We start from the raw sequence: 22,310 nt of genomic DNA, 5'->3' as shown, positions 1-22,310 counted from the left end.
TTGCTCATGGTTTGGGCTCTAGATCAATTTGGGATCTTAATCTGGCAAAATTATTCTTGGTCAAAATTCATGTAAATATTGTATCTTCAAATATCCTATATAGATATATTCCATATAGACATAGGTCGAAATTTCCCACTCCCATAACTCGGTCAAATCTCATCCGATTTTCATTATTTTTGGCTTTTTGTTCATGGTTTGGCCTCTAGATCAATTTGGGATCTTAATCTGGCAACATTATTCTTCGTCAAAATTCATGTAGAAATGGTACTCGCGAATATTCTATATAGATATAGGTTGAAATTTGCAACTCAAATATCCTATATAGACATAGGTCGAAATTTGCCACCCGCATAACTCGGTAAAATCACATCCTATTTTCACACAAGGTTTGGCTCTTTGTTTATTTATTGTATGCGTACTACTGTCGAGGCCGGGATATTCCCGCTAGTGTACAAATATATATTAAGCCGATTTAGACTTGGGCACGGGTTAGCTGATAGTCTTTAAATAGGAGATTTGTGAATGGCGGCGTCTCGTTAGCCACCTCGATTTGTCCACCTGCCCAAAAGCTTGCGCCGTGGTTAGATGATTGTGGTACTCGGCGCTGAGCTAATTTCACCACAGCCAATCGGGCTGATAAGCCGGGCCATAAGTGGGTCGGAAAGTTTGTAGAGCGTGCCGATTGTTCAGTTATTAACGTGATTCGGACTCGATACATTGTGCTCGAAAAATTTCCTCAAACAAGCAATCAAATTGATAAGGTTTAAACAAATAACAAGGCATGATTGAAGCTGATTGAAGCTGATTGACAACAAAGAGAATATGTGGAGAATTATAAGCTTGTGTCTTTTATTTGTACTCGTACTTCCGCAACAGGATGCGAAAAAAGTGCGAGTCGATGAGCTGACCAAGGGCTGGTCCTTGCGGGAGGCCAATTCCAGTGAGTATTCGACTTGGTCCGCGTTATTTCCCTGTCCGGCTTGATGAGTAATAAATAGAAATTGATTTAGCCTTATTGCCAAATATTGCATATTCGCACAGTCCCCGACCTCCCCCAGACATTCAGATAAGATAAGATAAAGTACCTGACGTCTGCTTCGATTTGTTTGCTATCAGCAGTTGTGGCAATTAATTGGTTGTAAATTTCTTTAACTGCAACCTCTGTGATTTGATTCCCTGCGTTTGTTTTTCCAGCAATCCAATTGAACGTGGCCAAAATACCATCCGGCGTCTATACGGCTCTCGAGGAGGAGCACGGCGATCTGCTGGGGGCGGGCAACGATATCAACCTGCGCTGGATTGCCAACAAGACGTGGATCTACAGCACCAATTTTGAAATAGGTTTGCCCCAGTTACTCGACAGCCTTTTGCCTGATCCTATTAAAGATGCCCAATTTATTTTCAGCTGATGAACTGGGGCTGGACAGCTTGGTGAATCTGACCTTCCATGGCATCGATACGATCGCCAGGATCCGGTTGAATGGCGAACTGCTGGGCGAGACGGACAACATGTTCGTCCGGTATTCCTATTCCGTCGGTCATTTGGTGCGCTTCAGTCCACTTCAAAATCAGCTGGAGGTGGAGATACTCTCCCCCCTGGAGGAGGCGAAAGCCCGTGCCGAGCAGCTGGAGGCGAAGGGCAACAGCGCTCCGCCCAGCTGTCCCTCATCCCGTGGCGATGTTGTCTGTCATCACAATATGTTGCGCAAGATGCAGATGAGCTTCGGTGGCGAATGGAATCCCGTTGCACTGTCATCCGGCCTATGGAAGCCGGTTACCCTGGAATACTATACGGCAGCGATACTACGAGATGTGGACGTCGCAATCAATCGCAATGATACACACTGGACAATGGATTGTCGTGCCTTTCTCAACACACCCGACGCGGAGAAATTCTATGCCCAACTTGTGGTCTATGCCAGGTGAGTAATGCTTGATCGATAGCCGAGCTAGTTTAGAGTTCTCCTAAGCTTCCTGGAATAAGTTGGATAAAAGCTAGGATCACCAGCAATCCGATGGAAGTATAGTCTTGTGGCCCGACAACCGGACAACCTTCGTAAATCCTATGCACAGCTTGTGGTCTATGCCAGATGAGAAGTGCTCAATGGATTAATTATAGCTCAAAATTCTTTCATGTGTCCTGGAATAAATACGACAATTGCTAAGATCAACAGCAATCCGAAGGAAGTATAGTCTTATGGCCCGACAACCTTCGTAAATCCGGTCAACCTTCGTAGATCCCGTAGATCCGCCCTTCTTCATTCATAATGTATATCCTTCTTCTTCCTCCAGCGAACTGTTGGATGAGCCCTTTGTCGTGGCGCAAAAGCAGCTCAGTCAGGCCTCACCCACGCTGGAGTTTCAGGTTCACATACCCCAAGTACGTACGCCCATGTCCCGCAGAGGCTTTAAGCTAATCATTAACAATGCTTAGGCGCGAGTCAAGCTCTGGTGGCCAAATGGATATGGGGCACAGCAGCTGTATCCCGTGCTCTTTAGCCTGAAGAGCTATCGCAGCGAGACGGGGCCCGACTTGAGCTCGCGCACGGATTCGCAGAAGCTGCTGCACATTGGCTTCCGCACCATTGAGCTGGTGGAGGATAAGGATGGTGGGAAGACCTTAAACCCTTTAACCTTTGTTGTCTCAGAGGTCTTAACTCTTTTGCATTTCAGTGCGTGGGCGAACCTTTTATTTCCGTGTCAACGGACATCCGATCTTCATGAAGGGCGCCAACTATGTGCCGGCTCACACCCTGCCCGAGCTGTCGGCCGATGCGGACACGAGTGAGTAGCTGCCTTCCAGGATCATAGATTATCCTAGCTAAGTAATTTCGTTTTCCACAGTTAAACATCTGTTGAAGTCCGCCCAGAACGCCCACATGAATATGATTCGGGTCTGGGGCGGCGGGCTCTATGAGTCGGACACCTTCTACAGCCTGGCGGACTCCTATGGCCTGCTGGTGTGGCAGGACATGACCTTCACGAAGGCAACCTATCCCATTGATGAGGAGCGCATGGCCTCCATGCGTCTGGAGGCCGTGCAGAACGCCCAGCGACTCGCCCATCATGCGAGTTTGGCCCTGATTGTGACCAACAACGAGATCGAGCTGTATCTGGTGAAGAATCGCACGGACTTTGGCACGGATGCCAAGCGACTGGAGGACGAATATAAGCTGCTCTTTGTGGGAAATCTGTGCGCGGAGCTGAATATAATCTCTCGGAATGATTTCAGCCCGCGGCCAGGTCCCATGATTTCCACGCCCTCGTTGGGCATAACAGAGTCCGGCAAGGAGCTGGCCAAGGATCCACAGAGTCCGGACTTTGGCGACGGTGCGTAATATTGACTTTATCCTGTTTATATTGATATATAAATTTGTCCGGACTCAGTTCACATCTACGAGGACGAGAGAGACGCGCTCTCGGTGAGCACTTACCCGCAGGCTCGCTTTATCTCCGAGTTCGGCTCTGGCAGCCTGCCCATGCGCTCGTCCTGGCAGCGTCTGCTGGGCTCGGACACGAGCGATGAGTCCCTGGCGGCACTTATACGCCAGCGCCAGCATGATCCAAAGGGCTTTATACCGCTGTTGCGGCAAATAGCCTACCAGCTGCCGTTCACGCTGCAGAACTGGGAGGACAACATCGACGAGTTCATCTACTTCAGCCAGGTGTCGCAGGCGATGTCCACCAAAATGGCCATCGATCTGTTCCGCAGCCGGCGCGGAGATTACCAGACAATGGGCGCCCTCATCTGGCAGCTGAACGATGTCTGGGTGGCGCCCACCTGGTCCTGCATCGATTTCTATGGCAACCACAAGCTGGTCTACTACTGGGCCAGGCATTTCCTGGCCCCCATCAATATCATCGCACTCTACAACGAATCCAACGATCAGCTAAATATAACTGTCACGCGCGAGGACTATATGGAAACGCCCGATATGCAGCTCTACAATATATTCATCAATACGTTTCTATGGAATGATATATTCTCCAAGAAGGTCATCGCGCGAGCTATTGGCCTGGTAGGATAACCCATCTCTATATATAAACTGTTTGCCCTGACTGACTGACTTACTGACTGACTGAACGACTGACTGATTGATTGACAGACTGATTGATTGACTGATTGATTGATTGACTGACTGACTGACTTATTGACTGACTGACTGATTGATTGACTGATTGCTTGACTGACTGATTGGTTAATTGACTGACTAACTGACTGACTGACTGACTGATTGACTGACTGACTGACTTATTGACTGATTGACTGATTGACTGATTGATTGATTGACTGACTTATTAAATGACTGACTTATTGACTGACTGACTGATTGATTGACTGACTGCTTGACTGACTGATTGGTTGATTGACTGACTGACTGACTGTATGACTGATTAATTGATTGACTGACTGACTGACTGCTGACTGACTGATTGACTGACTGATTGATTTATTGACTGACTGACTGTTTGGTGATCAACGCATAGCCCAATCCGCAAGAGCTGGGAATCTGAAATTTTCACTTTAGTTACCTTATGTGATTAGGGTGCACGTTAAGACGGGGTTTCCACCAGCAAGTGTGGAAAAATTGCGAAAAAATTTGGTATGAAACATTTTTGTTTAGCATCCGTTCGGCCTTAAACTTATTTTCAAAGATCTTTGTTCAAAATCACTTTCATTTGAGACGTGTTTCACATTTTTCGCAAAACAAAAGCTACCTCGGTAAAAAGAGCGATTAACAGATTTGGTTCTTTATTCGATGCACTTTAAACATATTTTTAAATAGAAACGGAGTTCAAGTACGGGTAGATTTCAATTTTGAAAGGGTGTGTACTTAGTGGGAAGGTAATATCTGAAATTTTTATAACAAAACGTTTCACGGGCAAGGCCGGGCCATACCCGATAGTCTATATATGTATATATATATCCTGAGTAATATCTTGAGTAACAATTTCCAGCGCGGAAGTTCTATAGACCAGCTGAACATACCCCTGGACTCCGTCTTGTACGAGGCACATGCCAAACAGGAAATCTTTCTGGAAATTCTCTTAAGGGACGAAGATGATCAGGTTGTGGCACAAAACTATTTCTATCCGGTGCCCATCAAGCACATAATTGGCATGAAGGATCCCGAACTGAGGGTAAGTACTCTACTTGTCGAATAATTGTTCCCCAATTAATGGATGATCCCTTGAAAAATAGCTCGAAGTTGTGGGCATCGACTGCAGCACCACGTCCTCTCCCTACGCCAATAGCTTCAGTCTGCGGATTACGGTTAAGTATCCCGCCCTGTTCGTCTACTTGGAGCTGACGGATCCGGAATATGCCAATCAGAGGCACACTTTCTCCATGAATGGCTTCACACAGACCGTGCCGCGGCAGAATGTCTACTTGGAGTTCGAAAATGATTCAACTTGCCTCAAACTCACATCCGAGCACATCGGAGTAAAGACCATGAATCAGTATATGCTTTGAGTTAATAAATGACAAAATACATATTTAATCATGCATACCCTATATTGAAATATACATGGTATTACTTGGGTAGTATCAGAGTGTATCGGAGATTCCAAATATAAAATCTGAAAAAGTCTAAATTTACCCCAAAAAAAAGTTGCTCAACTCTTGTGCTATAGATAGAGTTCATTCTTATTATGAAATTATGTTTTTTTCGAGATTGTAAATTTTATTTTAAAAGTATTTTGTCTGGAAAATGTGCAATGTGTATCGCCTGGAAGATACATTTGCGAGAGTAGCAAGCATTTTATGCTTTGTATTCTATTGTTGAATGCGGGTCAGGCTATATCTATAATAAAAACCGATATTGATAAGCACCTTTCCCTCTATATCTATTTAACACACCAACTTTCTAAAGGTGAAGATAAGAAAAATTTGAAAATAATTGCAGGCAATGTTTGTTTATATGTAGTTTATGATAAGAATGTGCGTTGGATAATGTCAGATTTAGGTAAAAGCTAATTCCGCATCGCAGATTCTTACTTATCAATGATATTTGTTTATTATGAATATTATTGGCATAAACAACTTTGGCATAATTTAAATAAAAATATTATAAAAATCCCGGTTTTCTCAGTATATTTGTCAACACATGGACTCCATTCAGCTTCTCCAACTCATAATAAAAACAAAAGAGTAGGCCACGCCGAAGATTGTATACCCTTGTTGACATTTTGCCTTTGCCAATATGTGAAAAAATTACTTGGAAGCCTGAATACAGATATTTCCTCTAGTGCAATATTGATATTGATATTGATTCATCGTGAAGCTATTAAATGTCGTGTTTTCTCAAGATTTTTGATTTTATTTTTTTTTTTTGAGGGATTAAAATTCTTTTATTTTCACCCGACACAGTGGTAAATTGGCGGAAAACGATTATATGAGAGTTTTTTGTTTGCCGTCCGATCGGTTTCAAACTCATTTTCAATCATCTTTGAGAGAATTTATTTCACACGTGCCACGGTCAAGGTCTCTAGTAATAAATAAACGTACGTACGCAAACATTTGTTAGCTAGTGTTATCAGCGCACATTATCGCTCTCTCTCTCTCACTATCTGCCTGGGCTATTCTCTCTGACTGTTGGCGCTCTCAGCAGAGGCCGATCTCTCTCTCAAATGCCGGCCGTGCGAGTCAGTTATCATCAGTCGATTTGCGGCCCTTCCCGTTGCCAGACGCATCGATTTTTGCACTTCGCAACGGAACGAAGAGTAGGAGAAAAAAGGGGGGCTCGCGCGGGGAATGCTTTTTGGTGTGTAGCGTGTTTGTGTTGTGCTCCGTATAATTATTTTTATTATATGTTTTATTTGTTTGTTGAACCAAAAGCAGCTAACGGCCTGAAGAAGTTAGACGAAATAATTTGCAAGAAAAATGATAATTAAAAATAAATTTTATGGAGTCAGCTCCGGCCGATTGCTGGGACTCGGCCTGCTGCTCGGCGTGCTTCTGGCGGGGCGGGTGGCGGGCGATGCCGTCGAAGTAATTGAGCTGGGCAGCAATTGGAGTCTATCTAATCAGAATAGCTGTAAGTATTGGCGAAACTTTTGGCAACAAAAGCTTGAAGATTGGCGCTTATCGCATTGCATTGCATTATCGGGATCAGGTGTTCCTTGACTTAACCTGAAGAGTGTCAAAAATTTGTTGCAGCCTTTACCCGACTGCTTAATCTGACGCTGCCCTCGGGCATATACAGCGCCTTTCCCGGCTTGTTGCCCAATGTGCTGGATGGCTACAACGATGTGAATCTCCGCTGGATGGCCTACGACAATTGGACGTACATCAATGAGTTCAAGTGTGAGTGCAGCTTTTCATAAATCCTCCCTAATCTATAATCGAGATTCGTGCAGTTGATGTGGAGCACTATAAGCGCGTGCGCAGCTTCAATCTGACCTTCCATGGCGTCGACACCGTGGCCGAGATCCGGCTGAATCACCAGCTCCTGGGCCGCACGGACAACATGTTTGTGCGCTATTCGTACGACGTGACCAGGCTGCTGGAGCAGGAGAATGTGCTGGAGGTGGAGATCACATCGCCCGTGTGGGCAGCCCTAGCCAGGGCCAGGGCGCTGAGCGCCGCGGAGCGCAGCGTGCCGCCGGACTGTCCGCCGGAGCGCTATCACGGCGAGTGCCATGTGAATATGCTGCGCAAGATGCAGGCCAGCTTCGCCTGGGACTGGGGACCGGCGGTGCCCTCGATGGGTCTGTGGAAGAGCGTCCACCTCGAGATGTACGAGGTGGCGCTGCTCCGTGATGTCGATGTGGACATCAGCCGCAACGAGACGCACTGGAACATGCACATCAGCTGCTACCTCGACGCCCTGGCCAAAGAGAACTTCAACGCCCAGATAGTCTTCTATGCCGTGTAAGTAGGTAGACCTTGACCGGGCCACACATGACATGATCTTCTCCATGCTCCCAATGTGCCTGCAGCGAGCTGCTCAACCGGACGGTGGTCATCGACACGCCCGTCAGCTACTTGTCGCCGGTAATTGTCTTTGATCAGGCTGTGCCAATTGTGAGTACCGCCCGCTAATTGAGCTGATTGGCAACGATCAAGTCAAGTGCACGCTTTGTTTTCCAGGCGCAGGTCGTGCCCTGGTGGCCCAATGGCCATGGCGACCAGAAGCTCTATCCGCTGCACTTCACCCTTAACGCCTGGCTGGGCTCCTCCGGACCGGAGCTGCGTGCCAAGACCAAGTCACAGAAATCGCTGCGCGTTGGCTTTCGCACATTGGAGCTAATTGAGCGTCCAGCTCCGGATGGGCGAGGCAACACTTTCCTGTTTCGCGTCAACGGACTGGAGATCTTTATGAAGGGCAGCAATTATATACCATCCCACATATTGCCAGAGAATCAGACCTCCGAAAGTGGTGAGTATGACAGTCGTAATTGATTATTATCCATTCTGGATTTGGCTTTTTATACCCTTGAAGAGGGTATTATAATAAGAACAATAGGTCGAAAAGTAGGTTTATATATGAAAAACTTTTTTGTTTATCAAGATATCTTGACCAAACTCGGCATTTATAAGTTTCACTATGTTCCCTACCTTTATGCAAAATCTTATTTACATCGGACCACTATATCATATGGCTGCCATAGAAACGATCGGTCGTAAAGTAGGTTCTTGTATGAGAAACTTTTTTGTTTATCAAGATATCTTGACCAAACTCGGCATTTATAAGTTTTACTATGCTCCTCATATATATGCGAAATCTTAACAACATCGGACCACTATATCATATAGCTGCCATAGGAACAATCGGTCGTAAAGTAGGTTCTTGTATGAAAAACTTTTTTGTTTTTCAAGATATCTTGACCAAACTCGGCATTTATAAGTTTTACTATGTTCCCTACATTTAAGCAAAATCTTATTTATATCGGACCACTATATCATATAGCTACCATAGGAACGATCGGTCTAAAATTAAGTTGTGATATTGAAAACTTTTTTATTTTTCACGATATCTTATCCATACTCGGCCTAAACTATTTTCCCTGTGCTTCTTAATTACGGGCAAAGCATGTGAGCATTATGAAAAAGTTGGGTCTGCAAGAGTATTAAATCTTCGGCGTGCCGAAGATTGCCCCTCTTTCTCGTTGTTCTTATGACAACACAATTAAGTTCAATTCGATTCGAGGTCTGACAAATGAAAGCTCAGCAATTCAAATATGCCTGTATGTATGTGAGATAGATTTAAGCTGATCGGTTCGTTTTAATTGATTGAAGGTTAATCCTGGTATTTACGTCGGAGATGAGTTCTTCTACAGCTTTGACAAGGCAACGTTTTCAGTCAGTCAGTCAGTCATTCAGTCAACCAATCAATCATCCAATCCAGGTAATCAATCAGTCTGTCATTCCGTCAATCAGTCAGCTAATCAATCATCTATCTAATCAATCAGTCAGCCAGTCAGCTAGTAAGTCAGTCAGTCAGTCAGTCAGTCAGTCAGCCAATCAATCATCCAAACTAGGATGTCAGTCAGTCAATCAGTCTGTCAATCAGTTAGTCAGTCAGTCAGTCAGTCAGTCAATCAGTCAGTCAGTCAGTCAGTCAGTCAATCAGTCAATCAGCCAGTCAGTCAGTCGTCAGTTAATCAGTCAATCAGTAAGTCAATCAGTCAGTCAGTCAGCCAGCCAGTCAGTCAGTCAATCATTGATAATGTTTACATCATTGCAGTTGGCTATCTCTTGGAATCTGCAAAGGAGGCGCATATGAACATGATACGCGTGTGGGGCGGCGGTGTCTATGAATCGGACTACTTTTACGATAAGGCCGACAGTTTGGGCCTACTCATTTGGCAGGATATGATGTTCGCCTGCGCGATGTACCCGACAACACCCGAGTTTCTCGCCTCGGTCAACGAGGAGGTGCGACAGAACGCGAAGCGATTGTCGCATCACGCAAGTATTGCGATCTTTGCGGCCAACAATGAGAACGAGGCGGCTTTGGTGCAGAATTGGTATCATACGTTGGCGGACCTGGATCGATTCAAGGCGGAGTACCGGCAGCTCTACCTGGGCAATGTCGTACACGAGCTGAAGATTGTGTCACACAGCGGACGACCCGAGCCGCTGGTGTCCTCGCCATCCAATGGCAAGGCCAGCGAGAAGGACAACTACATCTCGGAGAATCCACAGGACGAGCACAATGGCGACGGTAAAAGCATCCAACTACTTGATCAGCTAATCCCTAATACTTTCCGCTTTTAGTGCACTTCTACGACTACTTCAAGGATGCCTGGGATCCAAATACCTATCCGCGTCCGCGCTTCGCCAGCGAGTATGGCATCCAATCCCTGCCCGGCGCCTACGCCTGGGAGCGCAGCAAAGGAGTTGGCATCGAGCTGACGGAGCTAATGGGCCATCGTCAGCACCATCCGCTGGCCATGGTGCCAATCACGACGCAGGTGTTCCAGCACTTTCCGCTGCCCCTGCCCGAGGACAAGGACTACAACCAAGCGCTGATCTACTTCAGTCAACTATCACACGCGATGGCCACCAAGGTGGAGACGGAGCTGTATCGCAGCCTGCGCGACACGGACCACAATACCATGGGCGCACTCTACTGGCAGCTGAACGATGTCTGGGTGGCGCCCTCCTGGTCCGGCATCGATTTCTATGGCAACTGGAAGGTGCGTTCCGCTAAGCTGAAGTCTCCATTTAATGGATGCTAATCCCGCTCTCCGTTCCCATTGCAGCTGCTGCACTATTGGGCGCGGGATTTCCTCGCTCAGATTGCCATCGTGGCGCTCTTCGATAAGCCCACGGGCTCGCTCGAGATCTCGCTGGTGTGTGACGAGCCGAAGGTGGATACGACACACCTGTCCGTCATTGCCAACATTCATCTGTGGTCGCAGCTGATGCCGCGCCAGTCCAGAAACTGGACGGCCACCCTACGTCCCAACGGCGTGCAGTACGACAAAGTTATTCCCATAAAGGATTGGCTCCAGGGCGAATTCAATGAGCACAATTCCTATTTCGAGTTCCAGCTGCGTCGCGATCAAAATTTAATCTCTCGCACCTATTTCTTTCCCAGCAGCATTGCCAGCGCTGTGGGCATCGCCGATCCCGAGCTGGAGGTGAGTAAACCCCGTTCCACTTGAGGTAACACCTGCTACACACATTGATTGGCCTCCTAAATCGTGCTTATACTCTTTGTAGAGGGTACTTTCATTTTGTCATGAAATATGTAATACACAGAAGGAGACATCTCCAATCCCATCTCCGACTGTTCCACCTGTCCGTCCGTCTGCCTGTACGTCTTTCTGTTTCTATGCAAACTAGTCTCTCGATTCCAAAGCTATCTTCTGGAAACCTTGCATAGGTCCGTATTTCTGTTGCAGGCAGAACATGTGTCGAAATCGTCTGGAATGAACCATTATATCATATAATTGTCATAGGAATGAATGCTCGAAAAGTAGGTTCTTGTACGGAAAACCAGGACCAAACCCGGCATTTACTAGTTTCACTATATACATAAATATATGCGCCGAATCTTATCAAGATCGCATTCTATAGAGCTACTATAGAATGAAAGAGTACAACTAATGTTAAAGTTGTTGTATGGAATTAGATACTTTTTTCCAAGATATTTTCACCAAACACAGCATTTAAGAGCTTTTATATCATACGCTGAACCAGTGTATAATATTTTCTTGATTATATGTTCAGAAGATGCTATGAAGATCGTACAAAAAAAAACATAATTAAGGAAGAATAAATTTCCCGTTGGATGGTTAGGAGAAGAAGAAGGGCGTCTATATCTTAGTATTTTTATGTACAGGTATAGGTGGAAGCTGGAATGTTCCTAGTTGGAAATGCATTCTGGGATTGATTTCGTGTTTATAGTCACTTACCCAAGCTTAAGGCATTTATTCGTAAGCAATGAAATTTGTTTAATTTTGTAAAGAACGGGGATAGATATGAATTTAACGAAATATTCTATATCCGCGCGTACTATACGAGATTTATTATTTATTATATTCGACCTCTTAAAGGAGCCGAGATGTGCATAAATAAATAGGCAAATGTCAACTCCCATCGATTTGATAGAAACGGGACGATTCAGCGATAACTTGAAATAAATAGATATATCTTTATATATATATATATGCATATATATTCTGTCTGCCTGTCTTTCCGTGTGTCCGTCTGCCTGTCCGGGACATAATATGAGAACTAAGATCCTCATATAGCACACGTACTTCTATTTATTTAAATTTATATTTATATTTTAGTCGGCCACTCCCTAATAAAGGAACATGCCATTAAACCATATATATTTCCCTTGTGCTACACACAATTATGAATTGTTTTTCAATTTTGTCACATAATGAAAATATCTTTAATCTTTAATCGTTTATCTTGCCCAGTTCGACATCTCGTCGAAGACCTGCGTGGATACGACGAGCGGCAAACGGAACAGCATCAGCATCACAATCACGGTGAAGCGTCCGGCTGTGTTTGTCTACCTGGAGCTGCAGATGGCCTATAGGTACAAGCTGTCCGAGAATGGTTACATGCAGACGACGCCCGTGCACGTGGTGCATGCGACGATCGAGTCGAGTTCCTGCATTCGCATTTGGCGCAAGGCGAACGTCAAGATCTGGACCGTGAATCAATTCATGCTCTAAGCCGTAGGGGATATACTTTTAGCTTTAATGCAACATATATAAATAACTTAACGATTAAACAAATCAATAAATGTAATGGAAATATTTAAGTACGGCGTAGAGTGTCGCCGGACGGAGCCGCCTATCTGTCGAAGCTGGGCATCTGGACGCGCGGCGGCGTGTAGCCCTCGGGATATGGCACCAGCTGGTTGTTGAGGACGCGCGCATTGCGCCAGGTCTTCACCCGGTCCTCGGCCGTGTCCGGCACCCGGACACCCTCGATAATTTGCACCGCCGGCCCATCCACCACGCTGTGCGTGCTCTGCCCGATGGGATTGCGATGCGGACTACCCTGCGCTGGCGTTCGGCGCGAGGGCGTTGACGAGGGCGCGGCCACGCCCGCACTGGCCGTTACGACCACGGAGTGCGGCATATAGCTGACATACTTGGATTTCTGCGGCAGGGAGTTGTAGTTGTGCTTGGTGATCAGATTCTGCGGGGGACGCGAGCCACGCCCACCGTTGCCCGGATAGGCGCGTGCATCGCGGCCGTAATAGTCCACCTGCTCGGAGCCGGCGTACTGCTGGTCACTGGGAAAGCTGAAGGGTCTAGCCTCGGCCTGGCGCAGCACGCGCGGCTGTGCCTCGACGGGATCAGCATAGCCAAACGGCTGCCACTGGCGCTCCACGACGCTCGAGTAGTTGTTGTTGTTGTTGTTGCGTGTTGTTGGCTGCGCCTGGAAGTAGACTGTTGGCTGCCAGGCTGGGCCGCTGCCCAGCTGGCGTCCTGTGCGCAGCGCCTGCTGCTCGAGCGCCTTGCTCTGCGCCTTGGCCAGCTGCAGCTGTATGAACTTCGCCTGTCGCTGCTCCGCCTCCGCCTTGCGTTGCCGGTAATCCTGCTGCTGCTGGGCCAGTTCGCTCTGCTTCAGCAGCGCCGGCGTATGCTCGAAGATCAGCTGGCGAGCAGCCGGATTGGCTTGGCTTCTGGCCTGGCCGGCAGCTGGCCGCTTCACATCGGAGCTGCGCACAAAGAACGAGCCGGCCGCCTCCTCGGCACGCGCCTTCCGGCTATTCCGGCCCACCAGAATCTCCACATTCTCGCCCTGGCTGGACTTGACGCTCACCACGCGCACCTTGGCCGGATCCAGATTGCGTCCGAAGCGCAGTTCGGTGCGCAGCAGCGAAGGCTTTCCCGTCGCCATCCCGTTCTCATTGCTGCCCTCTGCCACGCCCATCAGGAGGAGTGCAACATAGATTATGAAAGCCGCCGCGGTCACCCTTGGAGTCGTCGATGTCGCCATCTCTTGGTGCGTCTGCTGTGAAATTGGTGCAAAAATGGTTCCAAATTAGTGAGAGTTAATTGTGTATCCCAAGTATATAAATTTACGTGTGGATGGGATGGTTGAGTAAGTGCACCCAGTCATAAGTTTCTCGAATTCTTTAACAACTTTTGTTGCTATTATAATTTCATTGTCAGCGAGTTCACCCGAGAACTGTAAATTAACTCTATGCTGGCTATATATTTATCAGATTGGGGCTTGGATATATACAGTACTAGCGGGTATAACCCGCTAAATAAATTTTCTCAAAAAGTGTTGAAAAAGATTTTGATGATAAACAAAAAAAACTTTCATACAAACGATTTCCGCCAATTTCCCACTGTTGCGGGTGGAATTTCGCAAATCGCGGAAACACGTATTCATTAAATTCTTATGCAGAGCTTTGAAAATAAGTTTGAAGCAAATCGACAAAAACTTTAAACTTCACCAAAAAACAAAATCTTTCATTTGCACTTTCCACCGTGAAAGCTTTGATTTTGCGAAATATGTGAAAGACGTCTCAAATGATTTTCCATTTCAAATGATTCTTGGATATGAATTTGAGCGCGAAACGTCAGCCACCAAATCTTCGACCTCCATTTCCACCAAGAAGGAATGAATTTTTCGAAAATTGTGAAACACCCCGCAAATGAATTTGAACAACGATCTTTGACAATGAGTTTGAGGCCGATCAGATGGTAAACTAAAAAGTTTCATGCAAACATTTGTCGCGATTTTTCCACACTTGCGGGTGGAATTTACCGAAAACCAAAACGTAAATAGAGTGAAAATTTCAGCTTACTAGCTTTTACGATTTGGGCTGTGCGTTGATCACCAATCAATCAGCCAGCCTGTCTGTCAATCAATCAGTCAGTCAGGACAAACAGGTTTATATACAGAGATAGTATATTATACTAAAATACTTAGACTATTTCTATGCAGTTCTTCTTAAAATGTTATGGGCCTAATTCAATAACAACTTCTTTAATTAATAAACCAAAGCAGGTAAAGATTACGCAATAACTATGATAACAGCGCTTTTTACTTGAAAAGTAAATCATTATTAAGTAAGATAAATGTTAATCAAATTTTCCACAGTCAATGTTATGTTTTGTAATACAACCAAAAGGCGTTGTGGGTTAGATCCGATTAGTGTCGTGAGAAAAAATATTTTAAAGATTTCAACTTAATTTGGAAATTAAAAATAAAACAATAACTCATCAGTTTAAGGCAGGTGGGAAAAGCCCTTGTTGATAACGAGAGCGACGCGAGAATAATTTGTGAACTTAATGCCAAGCAGATCAAAAGTTCTCGCTCGTTTTAGTTTTTCCAAGATTTTTGATTAGATAGATCGACTATTTAAGATGTATTATTATATATATTACATGTATTACAAAATATTACATATATTATAGATATTGAATATTATTATTATTTCATTTTTTTTTATAAATGTTTATTGTATTGGATCAAAAATTGCATACATTTTTATTAGAACACAGTTGGCTTAAGTAATGTTTCGCCAGTATTGATTTTTAATATAATCATTTTGTCACAAAATATGTAACGAATTAAAGAAGACATCTATAAGCCCATAAAGTGCATATGTATTGGATAGTCGAGTCGGCCAGCTCCACAATATATATATATATATATATATACATGATTCAATATATAATGCATCCAACAATGGGTTAAAAAGTTTGTTCTAAATGAAAAACATATTTGGTTCTTACAATATTCTCACATAACTCAGCTAAGACAAGCCTAACTATGTGCATTATATATATAGACAAAAAAAAAATATATATATATATATATGGACAAAAATAAAAATATATATGTATATAGACAATATCTTATCAACAACAGTCGACTATATCATACAGCTGACAATCGGGCGGAAACTGACTTTTCGAATGAAATCATCAATGAATGGCTAATGTATTAATACATATATCACAAATACGATGTATGGCTAATGTATTAATACATAATGTATTAATACATAATAAATGTATTAATAATCACTAATACGATGTATGGCTAATGCATTAATACATATATTACAAATATGATGTATGGCTAATGTATTAATACATATATCACAAATATGATGTATGGCTAATGTATTAATACATATATCACAAATATGATGTTTGGCTAATGCATTAATACATATATCACAAAGATGATGTATTGCTAATGTATTAATACATATATCACAAATATGATGTATGGCTAATGTATTAATACATATATATTACAAATATGATGTATGGCTAATGTATTAATACATATATCACAAAGATGATGTATTGCTAATGTATTAATACATATATCACAAATATGATGTATGGCTAATGCATATCACAAACCTGTCTCATTGCTGCAAGAGTATTTAATCTTCACTATTCCGAAGGTTTCCCTTATCAACAAATTTGTTTTTAAATGTTTTTGCGCACATTAATCGTGCATCAAACCCCTTGAAAATGAATTCGATTTGATAAAGCCGTTAACATACTAGCATTATAAGACTTAATATTTTGCAAATAATTAACTAAACAATATGAAACTAATCCTAACCCATCTGATCCTAACAAAATTCTTACTAAATTTGGTCTAATAATTAACAACATTATTGATAAAACAAACATTAAAACTAATATAATAAATCGATTAATATTAATATCAGCTCGTATATATTCTTTTCTATAATAAGCAATAAGCTAATGAAGTAATTATTAAAACAAAGGATATAAATAGTAAACAAATCAAATCAAATAAAAAAGTTATAACAAATGATATTGGATTTTAGAGAAACTACTCTTTCCTTTATGCATGTAGGAAGTATGCTTTTCCCATTTACAAAATTTGAAGATGCAACAAATTAGGAATTTATTTCATTATTAATAAAAATTAGTTAACCAAAATATGGCATAAATTGTATCTATGCATGAATGGAGGAAGCTGAGTGCAGGGTATGTGCTAGTCGTGCACACTCAAGAGCGATCACTTTTACTTGTCCTTGTTAGACTTTATGCGGATCTTGTGGCGGCGCTTGTTTATGTTTTCACACCGGTTAATTAGCCCGGCCGACTCGTGTTGTTGTTGATTTCGGCTCATTATTTTGCCGGGCCGTGATGCTCTTAATTTAATTATTGACAGCCATCCAAGCAGCCAAGCCGACTGACTGCATCTATTTTTTATTGCATTTAATATGTGTGAGTGTGCGTGTGTGTGTGTGTGTGTGTGTGTGCTGGGCTCAGAAAGCGAAACAGCGATTAAAAAACTGCAATGCTTAACTTTCGTTTGTGGCATGAGGAAATCGTCGGTTGCCAGTTGCCAGTTGCCGGTTGCCGGTTGTTGCATTTAGCCAGCGACAATTCCGAAGTTTGCAAATGCCACGCCCCATTCGTGATTGATATCGCCAAAGCCAGCGCCTGTTTGCCTCACTCGGAGCACTTTATGCCTCGTTGCAGCCAGCTGCTGCATTTGCACCTGGAGCAATCTTTAGCTAAACAGTTGTCAAATAAAAAAAGTTGCCTCCACGCACACGCTTATCTAAAACAGGAAGTGTTCCCCTTTGAGCAATTGGACTTATGTGTGCTCTCTATAAAAAAATAAACAATAATCATCAAAAGATTTGTCATATTTGAACGGTTCTCAATTGTAAACTCTGATAATGATAAACAATTAGGCTTATTATCTTTCAGTCTTAGCTATGCCTACAGAATTAGATTAGAAACAGTTTATTGACCCGATGTCTAATTAAAACAATAATTATCTATACAAGCGACAGTAAACATTAAGTAGTCACAAAATATTTGTTAAATTTTGATTGTCACGAACAAATATTTAATCTACGTTTATTTAAAAGATAACGTTCTTTATTGAACAACATTTATTATGCGTGGTTCAGAACTCAGCTGATCGATAATAATTGTTTACGTTATGGAGGCAGCCCATGTTGATGTAAATAACATTTACGATATAAACAACATTTATGTAAATAGCATTTATGTAAATAGCATTTATGTAAATAGCATTTAATTAAAATGTAAAGGCCATGCAAATTTCTCAATTTTATACATTTACTCATGAAGTTTCTGACAAATTAAATAAAAATAGATAAAAAGATAACCTTTGCCTTTAAGATATACAAATGCTTTTATCAGGAGTTTGCACTAAAAGTTTAATTACAAATTGGCAGACAGATAGAGACAGGAAATATCTATATCTACCTATAACGACTGATCAAGCCTAACTAGTAAATGTATAATATATACCAGATAAATAGAGATAACGACTGATCATGCATATACATATATAATATATAATATATATCGTATCAGTTTGTATCAGTATCACCCATAAATTACTCTTCTATCCGAATTTTAACGAGCCTAGCTCTGCTCTAATCTGATTAATGTTGACTCGCAATCACGCCTCGCGGGCGTCACCCAACCCCCCCCCCCCCCCCCTGCCAATCAATTTGAGATAGGTAACTACGTATTTAAGTGTTGCGGCAAAGATTGATGGTCGATGGTCGCAGGACCATTTACCGCAATTTGCGTCTGATCAATTGAAGTTTGGCCTATTGATTGGCTGTATAATTGGGCTGAATGAACTGCGATATTACGCATACGCCGCGTAGCGCTGCCAACGAGTCGCTAATGAGTGAAAATTCACCGACAAAATGAGAAAAACAATTAAGCGAATTGTGAATTGTGATTTGCGAATTGTGAATTGCAATTTCAATAAATGCGCACGGCAAAGTTCACGGCACGACTACGACTCGGCCAATCTGGGTAACCGCCGTGCTGTGGTGCTGTGCCTGTGCTCGTGGCCCAAACTCTCTGCGACTTGTCGACTTGCCGACTTTCACTTTCAACTCAAGCTCGGCGCCGGCGACGCGGCTGAGTGCACCGCGCTCCCAGCTGAACCGCTGACTGCGTCGTTTTTGTTGTTATGAAATCGTCGCAATCATCGCGCTCACACTGTATCAACAACAACAACAACAACAAAAACACGTTTTACTTTTTGCACAACAACAACAACAACAACAACAATTGAAGAAAAACCAAACAGAAAAATAATAAAAAAGAAGTCAACGCTTGCTATTGAGCGCTTGGTCTCTTTTTCTTTAAGCCTTTCTTAAGTCTTGGCCAGCGTTTTTAGGCCGCTGGCCGCTAACAGCTGCGTCGGCGCCAGCTGCGACGCCACCGATCTCGGCTTCAATGTCACGGCGCAGTCGCGGCCGACGTCGACGGCGACGTCAACTGGCGTTTCGCTTTTTAAAGCTTTGCCGTTGCGTCTTCATAGCGTCATTTTTTTTTTTTTTGTTTTTTTTTTCGGCCACTTTTGTTCAATGAAAATTACATCATTTCAAGTTTTGGAGCGAAGCGAGACAGGAAATGCGACTGAAACATTTTAACAGCGTCTGGTCAGCGTCAAAATCGGTGTCATAGCCCTGCGGGTTTGCTCCGAAGTACCGATGTTGAAATGCAAACTGCAATTATTATTATGTATGTGCAATTTGTTTAAGTTGTAAATTTGTCTGTAGTCTTTTGTGGGTTTTTTCCTCTTCATTTTTAAGCAGCTAACTAACATGACTAACTTGTCGGCTGGGGTTACCTCTGCTACTACTCAAAAAAAGAAGAAAAAAAGTCGCTGCAACTACAAACGTTTATCATTTACATACAAGACATCGAGCCGCGACAGGCGGCGCACATTTAATGATGGGCTTTCTCACTCAAGGCGTGCCGTTTGCCATTAATTGGGTATTACGTTTATCGCAACAAGCAATTGAGCGCAATTGCGGGCAACTGTGATACAAATCACCGACGACTTGTTCATTGACTCTTGAGCTTGAGCTTGAGCTTGTGTCGGCTTCTAGCGTTTCAGACGAAACAAACTCTCACTTTTCTTGCATCAGCAGCTCTTCTAGGGCCCCCCGCGTCCGCTTGTCAGTTTGTCAATCAAACGCTGGCAACGCTGCGCGCATTTTCAATTGATCTGGCAACAATGACTGCATTCAAATTACGCATACGCCCTCACATAGGCAATAACGGCAGCAGCGACTTCCTCTTCTCCTTTGTCGCTTTATTCGCGCGTGGCGCGCTGCATTCACTGCATCTAAATCAGAGTTGCTGTGGATTAACGACGCCCAATATCAAGCCAAAAATCGAACAATTGGTGCTTATTGTTATCAGCGATTGTTGTAATGTATCTATGCTGTTTGTTGTTGTCATGTGCAAAATGCAAATGCGCCCGTGCGGTTAATGTAATTTATTATTGTTGTTATTGTTGCTGTTGTTGTTGATGTTTGCCGGCGTTGTATTAATTTCACTTTTACTTTTTATGATTAACATTTCCCACCCAAAAGTGAGAAACTTTACATGATTTTTTTTTTTTTTAGTTTTTTCACTTAAACATATTTGTACTTTTTGTTGTTACTGCGGCTATGAAATGTGAAATTTGAAAGATCGTAAAGTTTAAAGATGCTGTAGCCCTTGCTTGTCTCTTGACTGGCCTTTTCTTAAAATTAATGCTTTTTACTTATGCTTGTTGTTTGGTTTTTATTATCTCTTTTTATTTTTTTGCCAGCATCTTTAATTACACGTGCTTGTTACTCAGCATTGGCAGGCACTTTCCGGCTTAGGATGAGCGTCCGCAGTCTACGGCTTGGTGTATCTGTATCTGTATCTGTTTTGGCTGCTGGATTTTTGCGCCCAAGTGTCGCAACTGAAAGTGAAACTTTTTACTTTCGGACATATTTGATGTCTGCCAAGTTAAAGTACCGTGGGCTTGATGGATAAAGCTTGACATCCAAAATATTATCTACAAGCATTCAGCTACTGCCTCACACCATTAGCCCACGCACAAATGTGGCAACAAATTTGAACCTATCAAATCTCTTGGGCTTTTAAGACCCTTTTGTATCAGACGCCATCAATGTCATGGAAAATATCTTATATCCGTACATGTGTGGCCCTTAACGCTTTTTCAATACCTCAGAGATTATGTTTTGACAGCCAAGTATTTCTGTCAATTGATCTCATAATTGAAGACGTATTTAATGTTCTTTGTAGTATATACGATATTCGATAAAAACAATTTAAACCAATATTAAATTTAACTTTGCCTTTCATTAAATAAATGACTTGGCCCCATCAAAAAGCAACAGAAACTCACATTATAATTTTGACGAATTCGAATTGAAATCTCGTCTGTTAACTAGTCCAATATTTGCGGCTCCTTAACGTCTCAGAGACAGCAACAAGCGGCTTTTAAATTGTATCTTTTGCTTTGCGAACGAACAGACGAAATGTGCGACAGATCGCAACGCGAACCGAAATACAACTGAACGCAAATGAAAAACTTTTGCTTACAAGTAAAAAAGCATCGAGCTGGAAAACGGCAGAAAAAAAGTAAAATTATTATGCATACATACATACATACATATGTGCACATGTCTGTAACTATGTGTGTTTGGAGGCCGACACCAACAACGACGCCGCCGCAGCAGCAGCCAACAAACGCAGCGAAGGCAACGGTAACACACACGTACACAAATACACAAACACACACACACAACTAACTAACTGCGACGTCGGCAGCGGCAACAGCTGGCCAAAGAGACTGAGTCGCAGACAAGGGACTCAGACGGAGCTTGAGTCGGCCAAGCGCACACAAACAAGAGCTGAGCAACAAATGTGGAGCGAACCGGGGGAAGGGGTAGCTGCAGACCAAAAGCCAGGCAAGCCATGCCAAAAAAAAAAGAAACAACAACAATGCGACCAAAATCAGCGAACAATTGCGCAATTGCAAGAGCAGCCCACAACAGAAAAAACACAAAAAGCACAAAAAACGACGAAGAGCGAATGCAGAGATCAAAATTTTACTCACAATATTTCATTTCTTTTTTTGTTTTTTTTTGTTTTTGTCTTGCCCGATCACAAGTCAGCGACGTTTGTCTCGCATCAGCGAGAGTGCAGCTGATTTGGAGATTGGTTAACTGTGATTTATCTCAGATTATTTATGTATATCATGGGCAATTCACATTGGAATCAATTTTTGCCATTAACTAACATACATATATCAAAATGTGTGTGCATATCTGTAGTAGCTTATGGCCTATACTTAAACGAACACATATCTTCCTGAGAGTTCAAAAATTTAGTGATATTTTAAAAATATCAAAAATATTCAAAAATTATAGATCTAGGTAAAGGGGTTGCCTACGGGGATGCGGGTTTGCGATCTACTTGCCAGTTATATTTCTTAGGTTTATAATATGGAACTATTTCTTATTACTAAAATAATAGTTATCATAGCCATACATATAAGGTGATCATTA

At 42.9% G+C, this 22,310-nt stretch overlaps 4 protein-coding genes across 6 annotated transcripts; 3 read left to right on the top strand and 1 right to left on the bottom strand.

Moving 5' to 3' along the window:
* Positions 1-701: 701 nt before the first annotated feature.
* Positions 702-4,036, top strand: LOC135436833 (beta-mannosidase-like). Its single transcript, XM_064694558.1, has 8 exons — positions 702-943; positions 1,198-1,344; positions 1,409-1,925; positions 2,296-2,383; positions 2,438-2,612; positions 2,677-2,787; positions 2,848-3,333; positions 3,391-4,036. The coding sequence occupies exons 1-8, from the start codon at positions 826-828 to the stop codon at positions 4,029-4,031; spliced, it is 2,283 nt and encodes a 760-aa protein (XP_064550628.1). The 5' UTR covers positions 702-825; the 3' UTR covers positions 4,032-4,036.
* Positions 4,037-4,917: 881 nt separating this feature from the next.
* On the top strand, positions 4,918-5,507 carry LOC135436971 (uncharacterized). The gene is made up of 2 exons (XM_064694752.1): positions 4,918-5,145; positions 5,207-5,507. The coding sequence occupies exons 1-2, from the start codon at positions 4,918-4,920 to the stop codon at positions 5,477-5,479; spliced, it is 501 nt and encodes a 166-aa protein (XP_064550822.1). The 3' UTR covers positions 5,480-5,507.
* Positions 5,508-6,698: 1,191 nt separating this feature from the next.
* Positions 6,699-12,740, top strand: beta-Man (beta-mannosidase). Of its 2 annotated transcripts, none has more exons than XM_064694280.1 (10): positions 6,699-6,770; positions 6,848-7,043; positions 7,166-7,312; positions 7,366-7,879; positions 7,948-8,032; positions 8,099-8,387; positions 9,696-10,175; positions 10,229-10,650; positions 10,717-11,097; positions 12,391-12,740. In XM_064694280.1, the coding sequence occupies exons 2-10, from the start codon at positions 6,890-6,892 to the stop codon at positions 12,649-12,651; spliced, it is 2,733 nt and encodes a 910-aa protein (XP_064550350.1). In that variant the 5' UTR covers positions 6,699-6,770; positions 6,848-6,889; the 3' UTR covers positions 12,652-12,740. The 2 variants fall into 2 exon arrangements, with proteins under 2 accessions (XP_064550350.1, XP_064550349.1); XM_064694279.1 differs by having other exon boundaries at positions 6,756-6,770; positions 6,845-7,043.
* On the bottom strand, positions 12,664-21,297 carry LOC135436625 (uncharacterized). Of its 2 annotated transcripts, none has more exons than XM_064694281.1 (2): positions 21,146-21,297; positions 12,664-13,945 (listed from the first exon to the last, which is right to left on the bottom strand). In XM_064694281.1, the coding sequence occupies exon 2, from the start codon at positions 13,928-13,930 to the stop codon at positions 12,773-12,775; it is 1,158 nt and encodes a 385-aa protein (XP_064550351.1). In that variant the 5' UTR covers positions 13,931-13,945; positions 21,146-21,297; the 3' UTR covers positions 12,664-12,772. The 2 variants fall into 2 exon arrangements, with proteins under 2 accessions (XP_064550351.1, XP_064550353.1); XM_064694283.1 differs by having other exon boundaries at positions 12,664-13,942.
* Positions 21,298-22,310: the final 1,013 nt, after the last annotated feature.

Source organism: Drosophila montana, unplaced genomic scaffold (genome assembly GCF_035044405.1).
Source record: "Drosophila montana isolate Dmon_TW-CO22-7 unplaced genomic scaffold, ASM3504440v1 contig_3733_1, whole genome shotgun sequence".
Classification (NCBI taxonomy): Eukaryota; Metazoa; Arthropoda; class Insecta; order Diptera; family Drosophilidae; genus Drosophila; species Drosophila montana.
This window is presented reverse-complemented; position numbering and strand designations above follow the sequence as displayed.

Coding starts and splice junctions, on each gene's coding strand:
- LOC135436833 (XM_064694558.1), top strand. CDS start 826: ATGTGGAGAATTATAAGCTTGTGTCTTTTATTTGTACTCGTACTTCCG. Junction 2,384..2,437: donor TTCAGGTTCACATACCCCAA/GTACGTACGCCC, acceptor AACAATGCTTAG/GCGCGAGTCAAGCTCTGGTG. Junction 2,613..2,676: donor GCTGGTGGAGGATAAGGATG/GTGGGAAGACCT, acceptor TTTGCATTTCAG/TGCGTGGGCGAACCTTTTAT.
- LOC135436971 (XM_064694752.1), top strand. CDS start 4,918: ATGTATATATATATCCTGAGTAATATCTTGAGTAACAATTTCCAGCGC. Junction 5,146..5,206: donor TGAAGGATCCCGAACTGAGG/GTAAGTACTCTA, acceptor CTTGAAAAATAG/CTCGAAGTTGTGGGCATCGA.
- beta-Man (XM_064694280.1), top strand. CDS start 6,890: ATGATAATTAAAAATAAATTTTATGGAGTCAGCTCCGGCCGATTGCTG. Junction 8,033..8,098: donor TTGATCAGGCTGTGCCAATT/GTGAGTACCGCC, acceptor TTTGTTTTCCAG/GCGCAGGTCGTGCCCTGGTG. Junction 10,651..10,716: donor ATTTCTATGGCAACTGGAAG/GTGCGTTCCGCT, acceptor TTCCCATTGCAG/CTGCTGCACTATTGGGCGCG.
- LOC135436625 (XM_064694281.1), bottom strand. CDS start 13,930: ATGGCGACATCGACGACTCCAAGGGTGACCGCGGCGGCTTTCATAATC.